General features: G+C 43.4%; 1 protein-coding gene across 2 annotated transcripts in view; it reads left to right on the top strand.

Annotated features, from left to right (window-relative positions):
* Nucleotides 1–18579, top strand: part of PHYHIPL (phytanoyl-CoA 2-hydroxylase interacting protein like) — an 80047-nt gene that overhangs the window by 52309 nt on the left and 9159 nt on the right. For both annotated transcript variants that reach the window (XM_083614832.1, XM_083614831.1), the window contains one exon: nucleotides 12481–12677. In XM_083614832.1, coding sequence (XP_083470958.1) covers nucleotides 12481–12677 — 197 coding nt within the window. The remainder of the gene's footprint in view (nucleotides 1–12480; nucleotides 12678–18579) is intronic.

Genomic DNA, 18579 nt, shown 5'->3' with positions numbered 1-18579 from the left:
GTCCTGCAATAAATGCTGCACACACACACCCCACAGCACACACACTTTGGGGTCTAGTTCAGCTAACTGTTGGTTAGGCCCCTGACTGACTATTATTGTGGTTCAGAGGCTCTTCAAAGGAAGAAGACTCCTAGCCTTAAAGAGTTCACTTCCTCCTGGTGCTGGATTTGGGGCCGAGCCCGAAGCATGTTTCTGAGGCTTGAATCCTACTTTGTGCAACACTTCTTAGTCACAGATAATCTGTGTTTTGTGTGGGCGACCTGCAGAAGGGGAAGGTGGAAACACTCGTTTCCAAAGATACTGAGTTGAGGTGTGTGCACGTCGGAAATCATGGTTCGCTGCAGTTTCCTGACACAGGTCACTGTGTTTCCCCTTCATCCTTCATCCCCTTCATCAGCTGTATTCCCCTGCAAAACACTGGTGTGGTAAATATGGCTGCCATATAAATCGCAAATCCGCTTTGAGGTGGAAAGCTGGAAACGAGATGATCTTAACAATTTCATATTTGTCTGAAATTATGAACGCTTGGAAATTTCCAGATATCTCCTATGTGTCCATAATCTTCAAATGCACAGTGGTACCTCACTTTAAGAACTTAATTCATTCTGGAGGTCCATTCTTAACCTGAAACTGTTCTTAACCTGAGGTACCACTTTAGCTAATGGGGCCTCCCACTGCTGCTGCACTGCCGGAGCACGATTTCTGTTCTCATCCTGAAGCAAAGTTCTTAACCCGAGGTACTATTGCTGGGTTAGCGGAGTCTGTAACCTGAAGCATCTGTAACCCAAGGTACCACTGTACCAGTTTTAAAGCAAGAACACCACTTGAGTAAGAACTTTCCCACATTATAAATTATTGTTGCAATTAGTCCTTTGTTGCTTTCCTCTGTGCCTGGGCTTTCCCCCAATGTTGTCTGTGCAGGCTTTCTGTATTTAGAGTATGGGTGGAATTGTTGATGCTATTTTCTCCAAAAGCAAACTTTAATCAAGCAGCTTGTAGTTTTCCTTCATCAGCTTGACCTATCTCATAGCCTCAGGGTTTCAGAACGGGTTTCAGTTGTTTCCTTTTGTCTGGAGGGCTCTGATTCCTGCTTGGTTGAGGACCAGTTGAGTATGGATGACTACATCCTCTTGATGTGCTAAAAGGAGATGGCTGGCAAGACAGCAAGCCCTGCAGCCTATTGTTACAACCACTGTATCCTCTATGGCAAGTGGCACAGATCCTCGGGCAGACAACCGGATAAGTCTGAGAGCAAAAGAACTTGATTGCTTTGCCTTGGTTGATTAGACCAAGATATATCAGCCTTTTGTTTTCAGCAGTGGTCATTCAGATGCCTCCAGGCATTAGCAAGCAAGACATACAAATTATGGCCCTTCCCCTCTTAGTTGCACTTGGCACCTGATATTCTGAGGCTCTCCAACACCAGTTAACGTGCTGCCCATTAATGGTTCTGCCTCCTTGATATTTCCTAGGCTGACTGCTTCCATGATACTGCACAAGAACAAAATTTAACGTCGTGAGAATCTGAACTTTTCTTTTCTGGTCACAGCTGGCAATAGCCAAGCATCAGACTCAAAAAAGAATTGGGGACCCTCAAGTATCACCTTGAAAATAGAAACCCATCGGAGAGTGTTTGCTGGTTTTTTGCTTTTTTAAGGGTTTGGTCTGACACTCAGGAGGGTCCCAGTTTTCTGACTAGCCAGGAGGGCTTTTCTCTTCCTTGGGCAGCCAGCATAAATGTTGCTGAAACAGAAGGGGTGATGGTGAATGATCTGCAGGGGTGACCATTAGCCTCCACCTTTCTGATTTCATCCCTGAAGCTGTTTTTCCCCTTCCCTATGGGAACTAATGGCTCTCCTATGTATCCCATATGTTAAGCTTCAAAACTCACGGGAAGCAAAATAGCTTCACAAGTATTCAAATGGGGAACCTTTCACCAGATCTATGTTTGGATAGCAAGACTCTGGACAAAAGGTCTAATATTTGTGAAGCATATCAAGTGGTGAAAACCATCAATCGCTTTGGTGGGTTTCATAAGATTCTGGGAGAAAGCCCCTGACAAAGAACCTTGTGAAATGTATTTGACAAATCAATTTGCTGTTGCAGTTTGCAAAGGGACCTTTCTGGAAAACCGAGCAAAATTACGATAGCTAAGAGATTGCATTTTGCAGACTCTGACAAGATTCTGTAAGCATCCATGGTAGGATATTTTATCATTTTAATGAGGCATTAGAGAAAATGCAGTTTTTAACTATGTCATTGATAGTGAATTAATTTGTTTTTAAAGTGCTCTAATGTAATACATTCAAACTTGGGAGATGTCAAAATAAGACCTGCTTTTCTGCACCATTCGTACTGCATAGAATTTATTCAGTGATGCTGAGAAATGCAAGTGAATGGGGATTGTTCAGTCTGGCAAGCTAAAATGCTAAGTGTTGACAGAATGTTATCCATAGTACTACACTGAATTTCTTCTGATGAGAAAAGGTATCTTCATTGGTCCCACCACCAAGGTTTAGTTGGTTGTTTTGTGGTATTAAAATTTGGCCACAAACCTCTCATGTTCCAGCTGTTGCTGCTCTTTTATCGCCCACAATTCCCTCTGTAAGCCAGAGGAAGCCTGGGAGGCAAGTGCCTAGGGGCCATTGGGTTGATGGCTCAAGCCATCTTTCAGTTCCATAAACTGGCACAGCCCCTGACAAAATAGCTAGCAACGCTGCAGAGTAAACTGCCTCAACGGTTCTGAAAAACTTGCCTTGTCCACACAAAAATGTGTCGTTGCAACACCTTTTGCCACCAGATCACCAGAGGCAACATCGGAAATCCAACCAATACAGTGCTTATCAGGCTTTAAAAAGAGATTAGACAAATTAATGGAGGATGGGCCAATGAACTGCTAACAAAACTGTTATCTATGATAGCAAATCCAAGATCTGAGACAACATACCTCTATTTCTGGGGGCAAACAGTAAGGGAGCATGGCATACTTCTCAGAAGTACCTGATTGGCTACCTGAAGACTGAAAGGGAATTTTTATTTTAGTTTTTAGTTTTTTTTAAAGCGAAAAAGAGAGAGTAGAAGTTCAGCTCTATAACGTGTCCTTTTGAAAAGGTTGTTCTTTCACCCTATTTTGCAATTAAAATAATTTCGCTTGCCTTTGAGTGTTTGTTCTGGAAGAAAGGCAGTAATGAAGAGTGGGAGTGTGCTAGTTCATGTTGTGCTAACATAGCGTTCGACAACTGTGACTCTTTTTTAGTCACTGCTCATATGGATAATAAGTTAATTATACAATTAGCCATTTGTGAATCAGACATGTGCTGGGGACGTTGGTGGGGAGAAAAGAGCAACAATTGTTCACAGCTTCCATCACTATTGTTGGCTCAGACGTACACTTGGCACATTAAAAATCTGTAGGCCTGAGGTAAATGTCCTGTTCCCCAACAGGCATCCTTGCACATGACCAAAGGAGCTATTTATTTTTACTATGTTTAAAATTAGCACAACATTCTGTAGAGTGTTGGTGGTATTTTTCCCTTAAGCACTTTCCTAGAAATTGGCACTCCTGAGTATAGGAGGAAAAGCACCTCCCATGCAAAACTTCACAGAATTTGGCCTGAAAATTATTATTATTATTACTACTACTACTATTATTACTTGTTTTATTATTATTTATTAAATTCATATACTGCCTTTCATCCAAAGATCACACGGCAGTTTGCATCATGAAAACACAAAGTGAAAACACAAAATACATAACAGAGTGGCAATAAATCAATGCCCATCCGACAAACACATTAAAAAGGCCGTAGGTTGTTTAATTAGCCAAAGGCCTGGGAGAAGAGGAATGTTTTCACCTGGTGCCTAAAAATATGTAATAAAGGCACCAGGAATGCCTCCCTGGGGAGACCATTCCAGAAACAGAGAGCCACCACAGAAAAGGCCCGGTCTTGCATTGCCACCCTCTAGACCTCTTGTAGAGGAGGCACACAAAGAAGGGTCTCGGATGATGACCGCAGGGTTCAGGGCAGTTCATATGGGGAGAGGTGGTCCTTGAGGAATTGTAGTCTTGGGCAAATTGAGCAAACCTGCAGCATGCCCCAGGATGTTAAGAAGCGCTACAATCTCTGTGCCAGCCTGCAGCTCTCACCAAGCAAGAAAACAACAGGGAGACTAAATAAGGAAGCTTCTTGGCAATCAGGCAGAGCAGTTGACTTGTGGCTGCCCAGGATGCCTATAAAACCTTTCTGTTTAGGCTTGCCCCCTAAGCAGGTTCAACAGAATTTACCCTCAGCAGCCCACACTGCTGCTGTTAAGGGACGCTGCTGTTAAGGGCTCCCTGATAGAGGTTGCCATCATAATACTTCACATATGTGGCACCTCTACACCCCATTTTAAAGAGAGCTGCTTTTGGCATGATTGCCTATCAAAGTCTGGCCAAAGAGGTTAGTAGGGATTTATAACTGATTGATAAGAGTATGTCCTGGCTGCAAGTGATCTTTCTGGCCCATGGGCATCCCTTCTCACTGTCCTCCACCCCATATTAAGCCACCGCTGGCCAAAAATGCTGAGTTTACAAATCAATATGTAACTGAGGAAATGCACTTGTGAACATTGGTCAACAAACTTTTAGCAGCCTACCTGTCCACATATGCCGATAGTTGTGAGCTGGTAACCTGACGGTAAATTCTGTTGAACTAAGGTGTAAAGTGCATCGTAGTATATGCAATTGAAAGGGCTGAGGGAAAAGAGGGAAAATGTAAGCGTGAAAATGAAACCCAGAGATGCATGTGTTTTAATGTCCATGTCAAGTGAGTAGTTTTCAGTAAAAGGATATACAAATGTCCCTCAAACCTTCTCTGCATGCAGTTTTGATGGGTTCAGAATTCAACCCTAGGATTAGTTTTAGCTCAGGGCAAAAAAGTCAAATTCAGTGTTAAGAAAAAGAATTCAAAATAAAGCAACAAAACTACCATTGTACTTGTGCAGGCAGTTATGGTAAGCAAATATTTTCCTTTAATAGAGGATGATCTCTGATATAATTTTTTATGTTTTTATTGTATGCACGTGTGTGTGTGTGTGTGTGTGTGTGTGTGTGTGTGTGTGTAACTGCTTTTATTTTTATTGCTGGAGGTATACAAATATTGTTTTATAAATAAATACATTATGAGGGTTTCAGTTCTTGCAGTCTTCACATTGGGAATGTTGTGTGAAATGCTGACAGCCCATCTGCTAATGGTTTTTGGCTGTAGTTGGGTACTATATTTTAGTCTTTTTGGACCATTGTGTATTTGCTGGATTTTGTTGATATTTCATATTTATCAATATTTTATTTTATTTCTGCTGCACCTCGGTACTGTTTTTAGTACACTGGGCCTTGGTGTTCATTATTGATTACATCCATTGATATTTTATTTCTTGGACATTAATATTTCATTTTATTGTAAGGCTCCTTGAGGGTATTTTTTACCTTAACTTGTAAAAAAGAAATAATAAAGAAAGAAAGGTTAGTCCGGAGCTCAAAGAAGAAGAAGAATGTGGCTTAGATTTTCAGCTCCCCGGCTTGAATCACCTTTCTTGTGAATTAAAGGCTTATAAGGTAGTAGCTTTTTACTTGAGGAAAAAAGATGAATAGCAGGGAATATAAAAGGCTCTTGCACATTTCTGAATGGTGCAGAGGGACTGAAAAGGCAGAAATTACTCTCTCATACAGAGACTCAGAGGTTACCTGAAGAAACACACAATGTGACTTAATGGAGGCAGTTTGAATGTTCGGCAGCAAGTGAACAAGCTATTGTGTGATCAAGTGTTGTACTTGCCTGCCTGAACCAGAAATCGGTATGTCAATGGCAGCTATTAATTACGGGTGCATAAGGTGTTAAACGGCGTTTCCGTGCGCTGCTCTGGTTCGCCAGAAGTGGCTTAGTCATGCTGGCCACATGACCCAGAAGCTGTACACCGGCTCCCTCGGCCAGTAAAGCGAGATGAGCGCTGCAACCCCAGAGTCGGCCACGACTGGACCTAATGGTCAGGGGTCCCTTTACCTTTAAGGTGTTTGCTGGCAGTAGCAGGGCACTATGTCTGAATCCACAAGTGAGATCCAGCGTAACATCAGCACGAGACATTTTGAGGGCTGGTTTAGTGCAAGTGGTCGTGCAAGAGGTAGCGTACAAGTTTAACTGTTGGACAGTAGAACAGTAGAAGTTGCACTAGGGTTTCCAGCTACGTCATGAGTCAGTGGTGGTCCCTCCTAACTGCCCTCCGCAGACAGCAAGGAGGTTCAGGCAGGGGAAAGCCAGGATTTATGAGGCAAAAATCCTGGCAATGCTCCCCAGTGGGTCTAGGGAGTTCACTGCATCCCACTGTGTCACACAAGCCCATGTCTGCCAACTTGAAAGGCAGAGCGGGTGCAACCTAGGAGTGTGTCCCTGCCATGGACGACCCTCCATCTCCGGCATGATTTGTGGTGTGTTCCTCCATAATTTGGACAATTGGCATTAATCAAGAGCTGCTCCTGGACCGACACATGTTCAACATCTTTCACAAGCCACCCACTGAAGTACACTACACTAAAAATGGGGTTCCCACAAGTGGGGTGGCTGTTAAACTTCTGGGCTGCCACAGTTGAAATCTGCCAGTGTTTTTATGGGGGGGGGTGTATAATTTCCAGAACTTTAAGAAAGGCAACATAAAACAAATATTCAAGGGTGCCTGTCCTGTAGGGAAGCTGGGTGTGTTAGGCCTGGGTGATACATCAATATATCGCCCAGAAGCGGTATGAGGGCAGAGTGGGATGGTGGTTTCACACGGTGATATATCGCCGATGAAACGGCCACTGCTCCTGAGTCCCTCTGCTAGCTACTTCCTCCGGTGAGTGTTGCTAGCAGAGGGACTCAGGAGTGGTGGCAGTTCCATCAGCGATATATCGCTGAGTGAAACCGCCATCCCACTCTGCCCTCATATTGCGCAGAGGGAGAAAAAAAGCTAAATCAGCAAGGTGCCAATACAACTTGTTCCTCCCTCTTTATCTTTAAACTGCTTGGCTAAGGAGTGTGAGGTTGCCACTCCCTTCAGCCAAGCAGTTAAAGGACCCCCCAACCTGGCGCTGCTCCCACGCAAGCAGGGGGAGCACCGGGATGATTTTGTGAGCCACTCAAACAAGCTACATTGTCCCAGCCCACTAGGCGCTGGGGTGAAAGCGCTTCAGCTCCCGCAGTGAGAGCTATGGCAATTTCACCCAGGGCCTTGTAGGCTGAGGCCAACGCAGCTTATTTTTTCAACATCACGGTATATCGCCACACCCCAGTGTTTGGCTGGTGATATACCACAATGTTGAAAAGCTGATATTTCCCAGCCTGGTCTCTGTGTGTTGTATTTAATTTAATTTAATTTAATTTTTGGTCCTGCTGGAGTGCCCCAGAGCAGAAAGAAAAATAAAGATGTGTGTGTTTTTTAAGGCCCACATTTTACCTGAAAATGTTGCTTAGAAGAATAAGAATCTTGTCTTCTAAGGAAGCTGGGTCGTCATATTTTTTCCTCTCCTTGTATGCAAAATACATTATCAACATTCCAAAATTATTCATTCTGGCCAGGAGACAATCATGTTGGAATCTAATGCATAATGAGGTGGAACTGGAAGAATTTGCTCACGTCAACCAAAGTTGTATACCTCTTGATTGCAATATGCAGAGGGACAACAATGGAGAATGTTTATATCTGCCATGCTCTGTGAGCTTCCAAGGCTGATCTAACCAACACAGTTCTTGCATTCTTAACATAAAGTAAGAGCAATGGGGCGCCATCACTGGCCAGGATCCCTCCCCTTTGTGTTTATGGTAGGGGTGGGAAACCAAATGTTCCTTTGTACAGACAAACATGCTTGGGGGGAGGGGAGGGCAAGGATAGGGTACTTGGGGCTCCAAGTCTCATCAACTCCAGTCAGCAAGGCCTATGTTCAGCGATAGCTGTAACTGAAGTCCATCAACATCTGGAGAGCCACACCATTGATGATAAGAAGCCAGCCCATTGAGGGGATGAAATGATGAGCAACCAGGGAACTGAACACAATGCAGTGCCGAGAAAGCCTTGATTTGTCTCCTCTCCACCTTGCTTCTCCTCTCGCTGCTTAGCCTCCATGCCTGACGGAGGCAGTCCGTTCCTGGGCATGTCCAGTGACCCAGTGCACGTGTCATTTTAAAGATAAAAGTGACTAGCCCTCATCACTCTGTGATGCACTTTAAAGGTAGAATCACAGAACTGATGACTTGGAAGGGACCCTGAGGTCATCTCGACCAACCCCCTGCAATGCAAGAATATGCGGTTGTCCCATAAGGGGATTGAACCTGCAACCTTGGCATTATCAGCACCACGCTCTAACCAACTGAGCTATCCTGACTCCTGCTTTCTACATGTTCTCTCATCTCTTTTGAATTTGTGTGGTCCCGGTCTTTGGCAATGTGATGCAGAAGCAAGAGCCTTTTTCGGGGCCTAGGACATGCATTCCACAAACAGAGATGACCGCTGCATTTTACTACCCACCTCACTGCCTTGACTGTTGGGTCCAAGTGTTGGGCTTATTACAGTCACAGGCATTTTCTGCTGGAATTGCTGTAAAATGCCAAAACATGTCCCAGCAACTTAGAGAAGCTCTTTGGTTATTTACAAATAAATGAAGGAAGCCAGCTGCTGTCATTGAGTCAGGCTTTTTCATTCAAAAACTCTGAATCATCCTGTCCAGAGCCAGAACACCTCTTGCTTGGTTTGCATAACATGGTTTGCCATCTCTTTCCGAGGCAATTTTTTTTCTCCCTTTTGGAGGGGCGATGCTGCGCAATATGCAGGCATGCAAGGTGGTGCGGCCCTTCCTTACTGCCTCCCTTTGCTGGTGAGAACCACACCTGTTGACTTCTTGCCTGTAATGCATCTGTTAACAGCACAAGCTCCTGCATCAACTCAAGGAGAAACTGTAGGAGACTTGGGCATTAAATTGGGGAATGAGAGCCACGGCCATTTGGCTAGAGTCCGGAGTCTGCATTCAGCAGGAGCTTTCCATCAATTGCAAATGTTTTAGTTCAGCTTTCTCCTTGCCCCTTTGCTTTATCTCTTTCTCCTCACATTCTTGGTTTCCTGGTGTGGTGTCTTTTTCACACACCCCTTTCCCATTCGCTGCCTTTTCCCCTTCTGCAGTGTCATTTTGCACCTCCCCACCGTCTCATGCAGCATGAAGCTGATAAACATCACATAGCCCTGCCTGCTTTCGCACTTGCTGGTGGCACCACTGCAGGAAAGAGCTGCTATGCGGGAGAGAAGGCCTAATTTTAGTACAGACACTTCTCCCTTGGCAGTGGGATGTCAGTGGGCACTTGGCTCCTCCCTCTCCTGCGCGAACTGCAGAAATCTGGCAGGGTGCTCTTTGGAAACGCAGTGCAACTGTAAATACACCCAGAGTGGTGACCGAAGGTGACAGGAGGAGAAGGATTGCTAGGCACACATTTGTAGAAGCCCAGAATCGGGTTTTTCTTATTAAAAAAGATGGTATGTTGTGTTTGGCACGAAGGAGGGGGGTGGGAGGAAAATGCATTAACAAGAGATGGATAGTGCAGTAATTTGCATACTGATAGGCTGATTGATCCAAGGCACTTTGCTGTCCTAGGGAGCAGAGCCAAAACAAACACCCAAAAACAAACCTGCCACTGAAATTATGTGTGCTGTGGTGCAGCATACAAAAACTTCCCTCGTACAAGAAATAAAAGTCAGGCAAATTCCAAGTGTTGGTGGTGGTTCGGGGCTTTAGTTATTGAGAGAAGGGTGGGGAGTTTCAGAGTCCTCCCATCCTGATTTCACACACACACACACACACACACACACTTTTAATTTCTGCTTTTATGCCAGAAAAGCACTTAAAGTGTCTTTCAATCAGAACACCTTGCCTTTTGCTGTTGAAATCCTCTCCCAGGTCGCCAATTGCTGTGCTCCCAACTCCCATCAGCCCAAATGGCCAGTGTTTAGACCTGATGGGAGCTGTAGCCCTTCAATGCCTGAGCGGGCAGGTTCCCCCACCCATGATATAGTAGTTGCAACTCTGCCACCCAGGCTTCATCAACAGCTGCTCAGATCCAAGCCATGGGAACTTCTTGAAGTTGTGGAGCATGTGCTTCACACATAGGAGCCCCAAGGTCCAGGCCATAGCATTTCCTTGCATGCATTTAATTTGCACTGTTTCAACTTCAAGGTTGAAATCACATTAGTTAAATGTGCAACTGTACTGTAAATAAGAGATTGTTGTTGTTTAGTCGTTTAGTCGTGTCCGACTCTTCGCGACCCCATGGACCAGAGCACGCACCGCACTCCTGTCTTCCACTGCCTCCCACAGTTTAGTCAAACTCATGCTGGTAGCTTCGAGAACACTGTCCAACCATATTGTCCTCTGTTGTCCCCTTCTCCTTGTGCCCTCTATCTTTCCCAACATCAGGGTCTTTTCCAGGGAGTCTTCTCTTCTCATGAGGTGGCCAAAGTATTGGAGCCTCAGCTTCACGATCTGTCCTTCCAGTGAGCACTCAGGGCTGATTTCCTTCAGAATGGATAGGTTTGATCTTCTTGCAGTCCATGGGACTCTCAAGAGTCTCCTCCAGCACCATAATTCAAAAGCATCAATTCTTTGGTGATCAGCCTTCTTTATGGTCCAGCTCTCACTTCCATACATCACTACTGGGAAAACCATAGCTTTAACTATACGGACCTTTGTTGGCAAAGTGATGTCTCTGCTTTTTAAGATGCTGTCTAGGTTTGTCATTGCTTTTCTCCCAAGACATAAGAGATTAGACACCTTTAAAAGGCAATTAGACAAAGCAGGTTTTAAAGCCAAAAGGCCTTTTTTGTTCTGTTCAGAGGTAGACTGCCTCTGCACCTGGAGGTTCTACTTGGTAATTAGCTGACAGATAGCTTTCATCCTCCAGGTTCATAGGCCGTTTGTCTCTGACTAAGTTGAAGGAGATGAACAAACAACAGAGAAGCGCCATTGTCATCAAACCCTCCTTGCATTTGGTTACTGTTGTGGGAAGCGGGATGCTGAACCAAATGCAAGTGCTTAGTTCTTCTATAGAAGCTAAATAAATAAATCTCCAAAACATCTTGTACCATTTGCACAGAGCAGGCCACAAGCTCTGACTGGGCTGTGCAATAAAAGTGATGTTACTGTTTATTGCTGCTGCTTATAAATGCTAGCAGACATTTCCATTCCTGCATTAAGGCCTTCTTAGCACCCAGGTCTAAAATGTGCATTGAAGCTTAATTAAATTGTGTGTGTGTGTGTGTGTGTGTGTGTGTGTGTGTGTGTGTGTGTAAGTAAGTAAAATATTCCAGTGGACTGGAATAGTGGCTGGCATTAGCTATTAAATTAGCAAAGCAATCATTTCTGGAACAGCAACAATTCTCTCTGACATTAATTACTTCATATGTCTCTCAGGATAGTAAAAAGAAAAGAAAAAACTCACATTAGCTCAGCCTGACTTTCCTGTGAACCAGACTGCAGTCTTAACTAATGCTGATGAGCATTGAGTCACGTGGATTAATCCCATTTGCGTTTGTGGGCAGGCCCTGCTTATGGGTGTGCTGTTGGACATCCCATCATCCCTGACCCCTTGGCCATGATGGCAACTGGGAGTCCAACAACGTTTGGAGGGCCACAGGCTCCCCAGTCCAGTTATAGGCTCTGCATCTATGCAGCACCTGTGCACTATCTCTTGTGTACAGTTGGCAGGTGCCTAGTACTGGTACAAAAGAGTAAAATGTTGTTCTGTCAGGTAATCACTCAGGCTTTCTCCACTCCTGCAGCAGAGTAGATTGTAGCACAGGCTTCCTCAACCTCGGCCCTCCAGATGTTTTGAGACTACAATTCCCATCATCCCTGACCACTGGTCCTGCTAGCTAGGGATCATGGGATTTGCAGGCCAAAAACATCTGGAGGGCCGAGGTTGAGGAGGCCTGCTGTAGCAGTTAAGGCCTCAGATGGCAACTGTGTCATTTATTTATTTGTCTCCCCAGATCAGGATGCTCAGTTTTTATTGTTTAAATCATATCAACAACAAGTTACAGTTAAAGAAATAAGAAGCATTGTGTCCAGATTTGCCCATGCAACAGAAACCCCTCCTTGCGTGGACCCCAGAATCGAGCAATCTCTATTCTTCTACCTCAGAGTATGGCATGTATGGACCAGGTCTTGAGATCCAGAAATCTCCAAATTGTCACCTTCCCATTTCTGCTCTGCCTGTGTGACATGACAGGTTCTGGCTTGGCTCCACCCCCTGGTCTTGCCCAGCATTTTGGCTTCTTAAAACAGCTACACGCACACACACACCCTAATCCTGCACCATTAATGAAGAAAACAATTCCCTCTTGTTTTCCAGGAAAATTAGAAGGGGCAATCAATCTCCAACGCCACTCTTGATGACAGAGGTTCTTTATTCTCTCTTCCCTCCTGTACAGGGAACAAATCGCAAGACAGTGGAATTGCAGAGATGGAGGAGCTTCCTGTTCCACACAACATCAAAATCAGCAACATCACCTGTGATTCCTTCAAGATTTCGTGGGACATGGATTCCAAGTCTAAGGAACGCATCACTCACTACTTCATTGATCTAAATAAGAAAGAGAACAAGAATTCCAACAAATTTAAGCACAAGGTATGTTTTTGTTTTTGTCAAACAGAAAGCACAGCAGCGGGATGTGCTTCGAGTAACTGCAAAGTTCTACATGCTTTTCAGGTCACTGAAATGCTTTTTGATTGTGACACTTGAAGGGAGGAGGTGGTGATCTTAATCTCTTAAGTGGTGAATTTGCCAAATAAAAGGCTTCCATTGAGTCCGTGTTTTAACTCCAGTTGAGTGTTTTTTTTTCCCCAGTCCTAATGGTGAGATCTGCCCCCAAGAAACTGATGGATAATTTCTGTTCCCATCAGCGAAATGTCATTTCCCCCACCCACCCGCACTGCCCAGATTTCTTTCTCCTCAAACAAGGTGGAGAATTTTAAGAGGTCATTTGCATACAGCCCTCATTTCAAACATAAACCTGGTTCACACCAACCTTTCTCCTTGTGATTCCAAACATATGAGAGATCATATGGAGAAGAAGTAGGAAAAACAGTATACACACGTGAACCATCTTAAGTTGTGATGTGATCCTTGTGGTGTTTCTTTAAACTCTATTCTTCAAGTATTTTGACCAAGATATGTGGCCTACTTACTCCAGAAGGCATGGCTGAGGGGGAAAACCTGCAAAATGGCTTCCCCGATGTTATAAAAGCAGTAGCTTAAAAGATACCTCACACCAGTTTTTTGTTTATTTGTTTTTTTGTGTACGTATTGAATTGCCACGTACATCAACTTGGTTATTGATTTTTGCCTGGACATCAGTTCTTCTCATCAGTTGTGTCCTTTTCATCAGTTCTACACCACATTATGCTTTGAGGTGGGGCAAAAGGTGTCAATTAAAAAGAAAAGCAGTTTAATACTAGAATGACAATAGTTCACCCTGTGAGGTACTTTTGAAGAACTGAAAAGGCGTTGCGACAGAAATAATCATTTAGGTCTCGCAGAAGAAATAAAACATTTCTGGGTGAGTAGCACTGGGGGGTGGGGGACAAAAGAAATCAATGTTTGGTGCTACGGGGGTAATAGGATCAGATCAATGGTTATTATAAAACAATGTAGCTGATCTACCCTAAGGCTACTAAGACTGTGTCCAAACATATGCTCTGAAAATTATTGGCCCTGTTCTAGTAGTTTGGGGTTTGACCACAACGCATGAGCAAACTGGAGCCCCACAAACCTCTGGGTCATGGTGAGTTCCTTAAACCAGGTGCCTTATATGTATTGACATCATACCCACACCATGCATTTAAAGCACATCCAGTGCACATTTTGAACCACATGACACACACCCTGAAAATGTTGGGAACTGTAGTTTAAGGGTACTGGGAATTGTAGCCCTGTGAGAGGGAAATGACAGGTCCCAGGATTCTTTGTGGGAAGTCATGTCTGTTGGCTTTGCTTTAAATTTATGGTATGGATCTCCTCTTTCCCACCTCTCCATAGGCTTGAGGATAGTTGCGGCGTTTTAAAATCATGAAGACAAATTTAAACACAAAACATGACAGGGTCGTGCTGAAGTACCAGTCGTGCAGAAAATATTAACCAGGCACACTGATTCTGCAGCGCAAAATGCCTGCAAAACTCTCTCCAAAAGCCTTCTGAAACTCCTAGTAACTGGCGAGGCTGAAGGCCCTATAGGCACATTCAAGTATGCCTGTTTGGGAAAACGTATCAGCTTATATGCCCATTGCCCCATGGATCAGAAGGATGATTTCAAACACATCAATATTATGGTATCTTTTTGAGGTTTGCCCCCTGCAGAGAAATTTAATCAAATGCAAAAGTGGAAGGAAATGAAAAGGAGAGTTGTAACGCTTCGGGATAAAATGTTGTGCCCTGACAATTAGAAAACCTGGCAGGAATCTGAGGGGAGGTTAAAAAATAACATTGGGGTGTATTGGAAAACATAGAGGGTGAAGGGCAGTAGCAGAAGAAAGGACCATAGAAGACATTAAGAGGCAAGGAGAACAAGAGAGAGAGATGAATGGGAAGCTAAATACTTCAGCTGACAAACTTATCCCATAGGAAAGCGGAGGTTAAAATAGCAGCAACTATTGGTACCGCTGGCAATTATAACAGATTGAACTGATTTATTTTATTTTTTTAAAAAAAGACTTCGGAAGATCCCTGCCTGGACTAGAAGATAAGGAGCTAGAAGATCCTTAATTAATAGGCTTGATGGGCTTAGCAGAATTTGCATGAAGGAAAAGTTTGGGTACAAAGTTATAACGTCTACAATACATTTTAATATAATATCTATAAGTATGTAGCAGATTATTCAAGTTAAATGTAACCTAACAGATGCAATAGGCAAGCCACCAAGACCTCCATATAACAACTGCTTGTGCTGCCTGCCAGTTGAGGGGTGGGCAGGTACCTGACAAATGATCTGTGATCAGCTTGGTGTGTCACAACAAGTAGTGTTAAACCTATAAACATCCTTCTAGTGCACTATTTCTGGGTTAGTGGAGTCTGTAACCTGAAGCGTATGTAACTTGAAGCGTATGTAACCCGAGGTACCACTGTACACAAACCAAAACACAGCCATCCTTTGGAAATTTCACATTTCTGAATTTTGCAGTGTGGTTCACCTGTAATGTATACAAAAAAGCATATACTAAAGTATGCATAAAAAGGTACATCATTAGGGGAAGTTGCTTTGCAAAATAATGCATGTTAGGCAAACTCACATGCCAAGAAGTACATATTTAGGAGAAATTTAGAGGCAATTTTTCATGAGGACTTTCTGTCAAAACAAAATTGCAGATGTATAAAAATGAGGGGGGGTTGCAGCTCACAAAACTTTGAACACTTCAGACATTACAAATATTTAATTACCTAATAGATAGTTCATTGCCAACTAGGTTCTACTCAAAATAAATTCTGCATAATGACAAAGGGGAAATATAAAAATCAGAAATGTAGAGAGAAGTGTAAGGTGAATAAAAAGAAAATGTTTTGCCAAGAAGATGCCACAAGACCCCGGGGACAAATACTACCTGTGGAGATGGCAGCCAAGAATGATTAGCATTAGTAGAACCTAAGTTGCACAATCAATTGTGAAGCGATTTTTCGAGAGAGAGAAAAGTCAAAGTCACTTACATCGATTTTGCAATAAACAATATGGGGCAGAGTTACAAGGCATTTTGTGAACAGAATGACTTAAGGAGATGGTTTTGTGCAAAGTAATTTCAAAAACAAACCACCGCATAGAATTCCGGAGAGTTCAGTCCTTGCATAGGATGAGCATACGCACAGGATAGTCTTGAATATAGCCAAGGCTTGATGATACCCAGAAGCCTAATCTTTGATCATTATCGTGACTGTTGCCCAGCTACTGTAATCTCTTTGCTCTCTTTCTTAAAATCTGAAATTGCACTCCCCTGCACACTGTACACTCCTTTCAAACAGGACCATTTCCCCCACACTTCAGTTGCGTACAAACTGAAGCCCTTTGCTGCACGTCACGGGGTGTTATTTATCTGCCTGGATAAAGAGACATAATAAATTGTTTGTATCGTTTGATATTCAGATAAAAAGAGAGTTCTATCTGTGCGCACTTGCGCTGTATTAGAATTATGGAGTGGAAAACTTCCTGTGTTTAGATGATAAAAATATTTGGATTATTACAGAATGGAAAGGAGAATGCGGTTTCTTTGACGTTGGGTCTCTTGTGAAGATGCAACAGCATTTGAACCTCTTTTTGAAGGCTAAGCATAATTAAGCCGAGAGAGGAACTTGATAGGCATGCTGATATTCTTTCTATATGGGTTGAAGGTGCATCTTGCATAACTGTGAAATATGAGAGTGATGCTATTCATCAATAGCACATTCCATCTTCTTTTTTTGCTGAGCGTAATAGAGTTCTTGGTGGAGTGAATGGAATCTGGTTTGAATTAAGATGTAATTAACAAATAACCTTTTGCTTTGATGTGTTGCGTGAAGAACTTTCTATGCTCACTCATTTTCCAAAATGCCCAGAAATGGCTGCTGTTAAGTCCAGACAGCACCTTAAGAGACACATTACTTAGGCGATATTGGTACAGTACCCCAACTCATCCTGTCCTGGGTCTAGTTCTAGCTTAGCTTTGGTGCTGGATGGCTGTTGGTTCCCCTGCTCTACAAGAGTGTTTCCCAAACTTGGGTCTCCAGCTGTTTTAGGACTACAACTCCCATCATCCCTAGCTAGCAAGGGATGATGGGAATTGTAGTCCCCAAGTTCGGGAAACACTGTTCTACAATCACCCCAACTTATTTCTGCATGTTTCGCAGTTGTTAAAGGTGCAGGAGCAGGCCCAGCTGGTGAATTTCTCAGCAGCATTGGTTACTTTCATCTCCCAACATGCCATAGGTGTGGGCAGGCTCACATGGACCTTTCCCTTGCTTCGGCTTCTGGAGCCACCCTCTACATTTTTCACTTTGGCTATTATGTTGGTTCAGCAACTTGCCTCTCTTGTTTCTATGCAGTAACATGGAACTCTGTAGCTTCTGATTCTCTCTGCCAATCCTGCCCAATGGATAAAAAACCTTATGTACAGGCCCATTAATGGGTGGTGGCACTATACATAGAGGAGTGATGTATACCTGTCATCAAGCAATGTTGAATTGCTATATTTATTGTGAAAGCTGAGCTTGCACTGGGGGGGGCACTGTCAATTTGAGACTGGTCATTTCAGAGCTGTGGGGAAACGGTGTCATTTTTGCTGTGGGACCTAAATAGTTGCTCGTTATTATTTTATTAAATTTATTGGCCGCTTTTTTACCAAAGTAACTCCAGGTGACTTACAAACTATAAACTGTACTAATGTACAGTTACATTAGTACAGTGGTACCTCCGGGTTAAGTACTTAATTCGTTCCGGAGGTCCGTTCTTAACCTGAAACTGTTCTTAACCTGAAGCACCACTTTAGCTAATGGGGCCTCCTGCTGCTGCTGCGCTGCTGGAGCACGATTTCTGTTCTCATCCTGAAGCAAAGTTCTTAACCCGAGGTACTATTTCTGGGTTAGCGGAGTCTGTAACCTGAAGCGTATGTAACCTGAAGCGTATGTAACCCGAGGTACCACTGTACCGATGAGAAAACAAATGTCCTGAACATGCAAACAAATCGGAAGGGTGTACCAGTAGTTATTACACACAGACACAACATACTGAGTGACAACATTTTATTGGCATTGCAAGGGCTTCAGGCACTTGACTTGGGGCACAAAAATGGGTCCTTCCTATTGCAAATAGTTAACAGATTGTATGTGCCTATTACATGGTAAAACTGGCTCTGAACTGTACTTCAGACCGAGAGTGGGGTAAATCTCATGTTTTGAATATTCTCCTCAATATTTAGATAGATATAGCTTAAAAATCACCTCTTTGTATGTAGAAGACTAGCATGTTAGGGAGAAGGCTTGGCTAGAACCTGACTTGCTCACTTTCTATGTGCAGGAATTTCTTTTTGTGAGGGAATCCTCAAGCTTGATCCTCCTGCTGCAGTCTAGGGAGTCTTACTGTTCATGTAGGCTGGAACTTATATTTTTGTTGTTGTGTGTTCCTCCTGAACTATATGGACCCAAGACATCCTAACGCTCCATCTCATATTGCTACCTTTTCCTTGCTAGCAAGTGCAGTTTGCTTTGCAAATCATTCCTTGTGCCCTTTATTTTTATTCCCTTGCTTTTACCTCTTTAGATTTCAGAACTGGTGTGCTTTGTTTTTCACGGCAAATTTGCAAAGCTTTCTCCCTGAAGCTAATGTGCATAAATGAAAGGCTTGGGTCCGTTGGCCAATTCCTTAATTTTGCAGTTAGAGCTTTTAGTGCTTTGGGGGTAAGGGATGCCAGGCACATAATGGTCAGAATTAGAGTATTCCAGCCTGTTGTTCCAGAGGAGGAAAGCCATGTTAACCCAGATTCTGTTCTATGAGAAGGGTAATAGGGTTGAATTT

This window comes from Podarcis filfolensis (genome assembly GCF_964270895.1).
Source record: "Podarcis filfolensis genome assembly, chromosome: 5".
Lineage (NCBI taxonomy): Eukaryota > Metazoa > Chordata > Lepidosauria > Squamata > Lacertidae > Podarcis > Podarcis filfolensis.
Note: the sequence above shows the minus strand (reverse complement) of the source record. Positions and strands in the feature narration are given on the sequence as shown.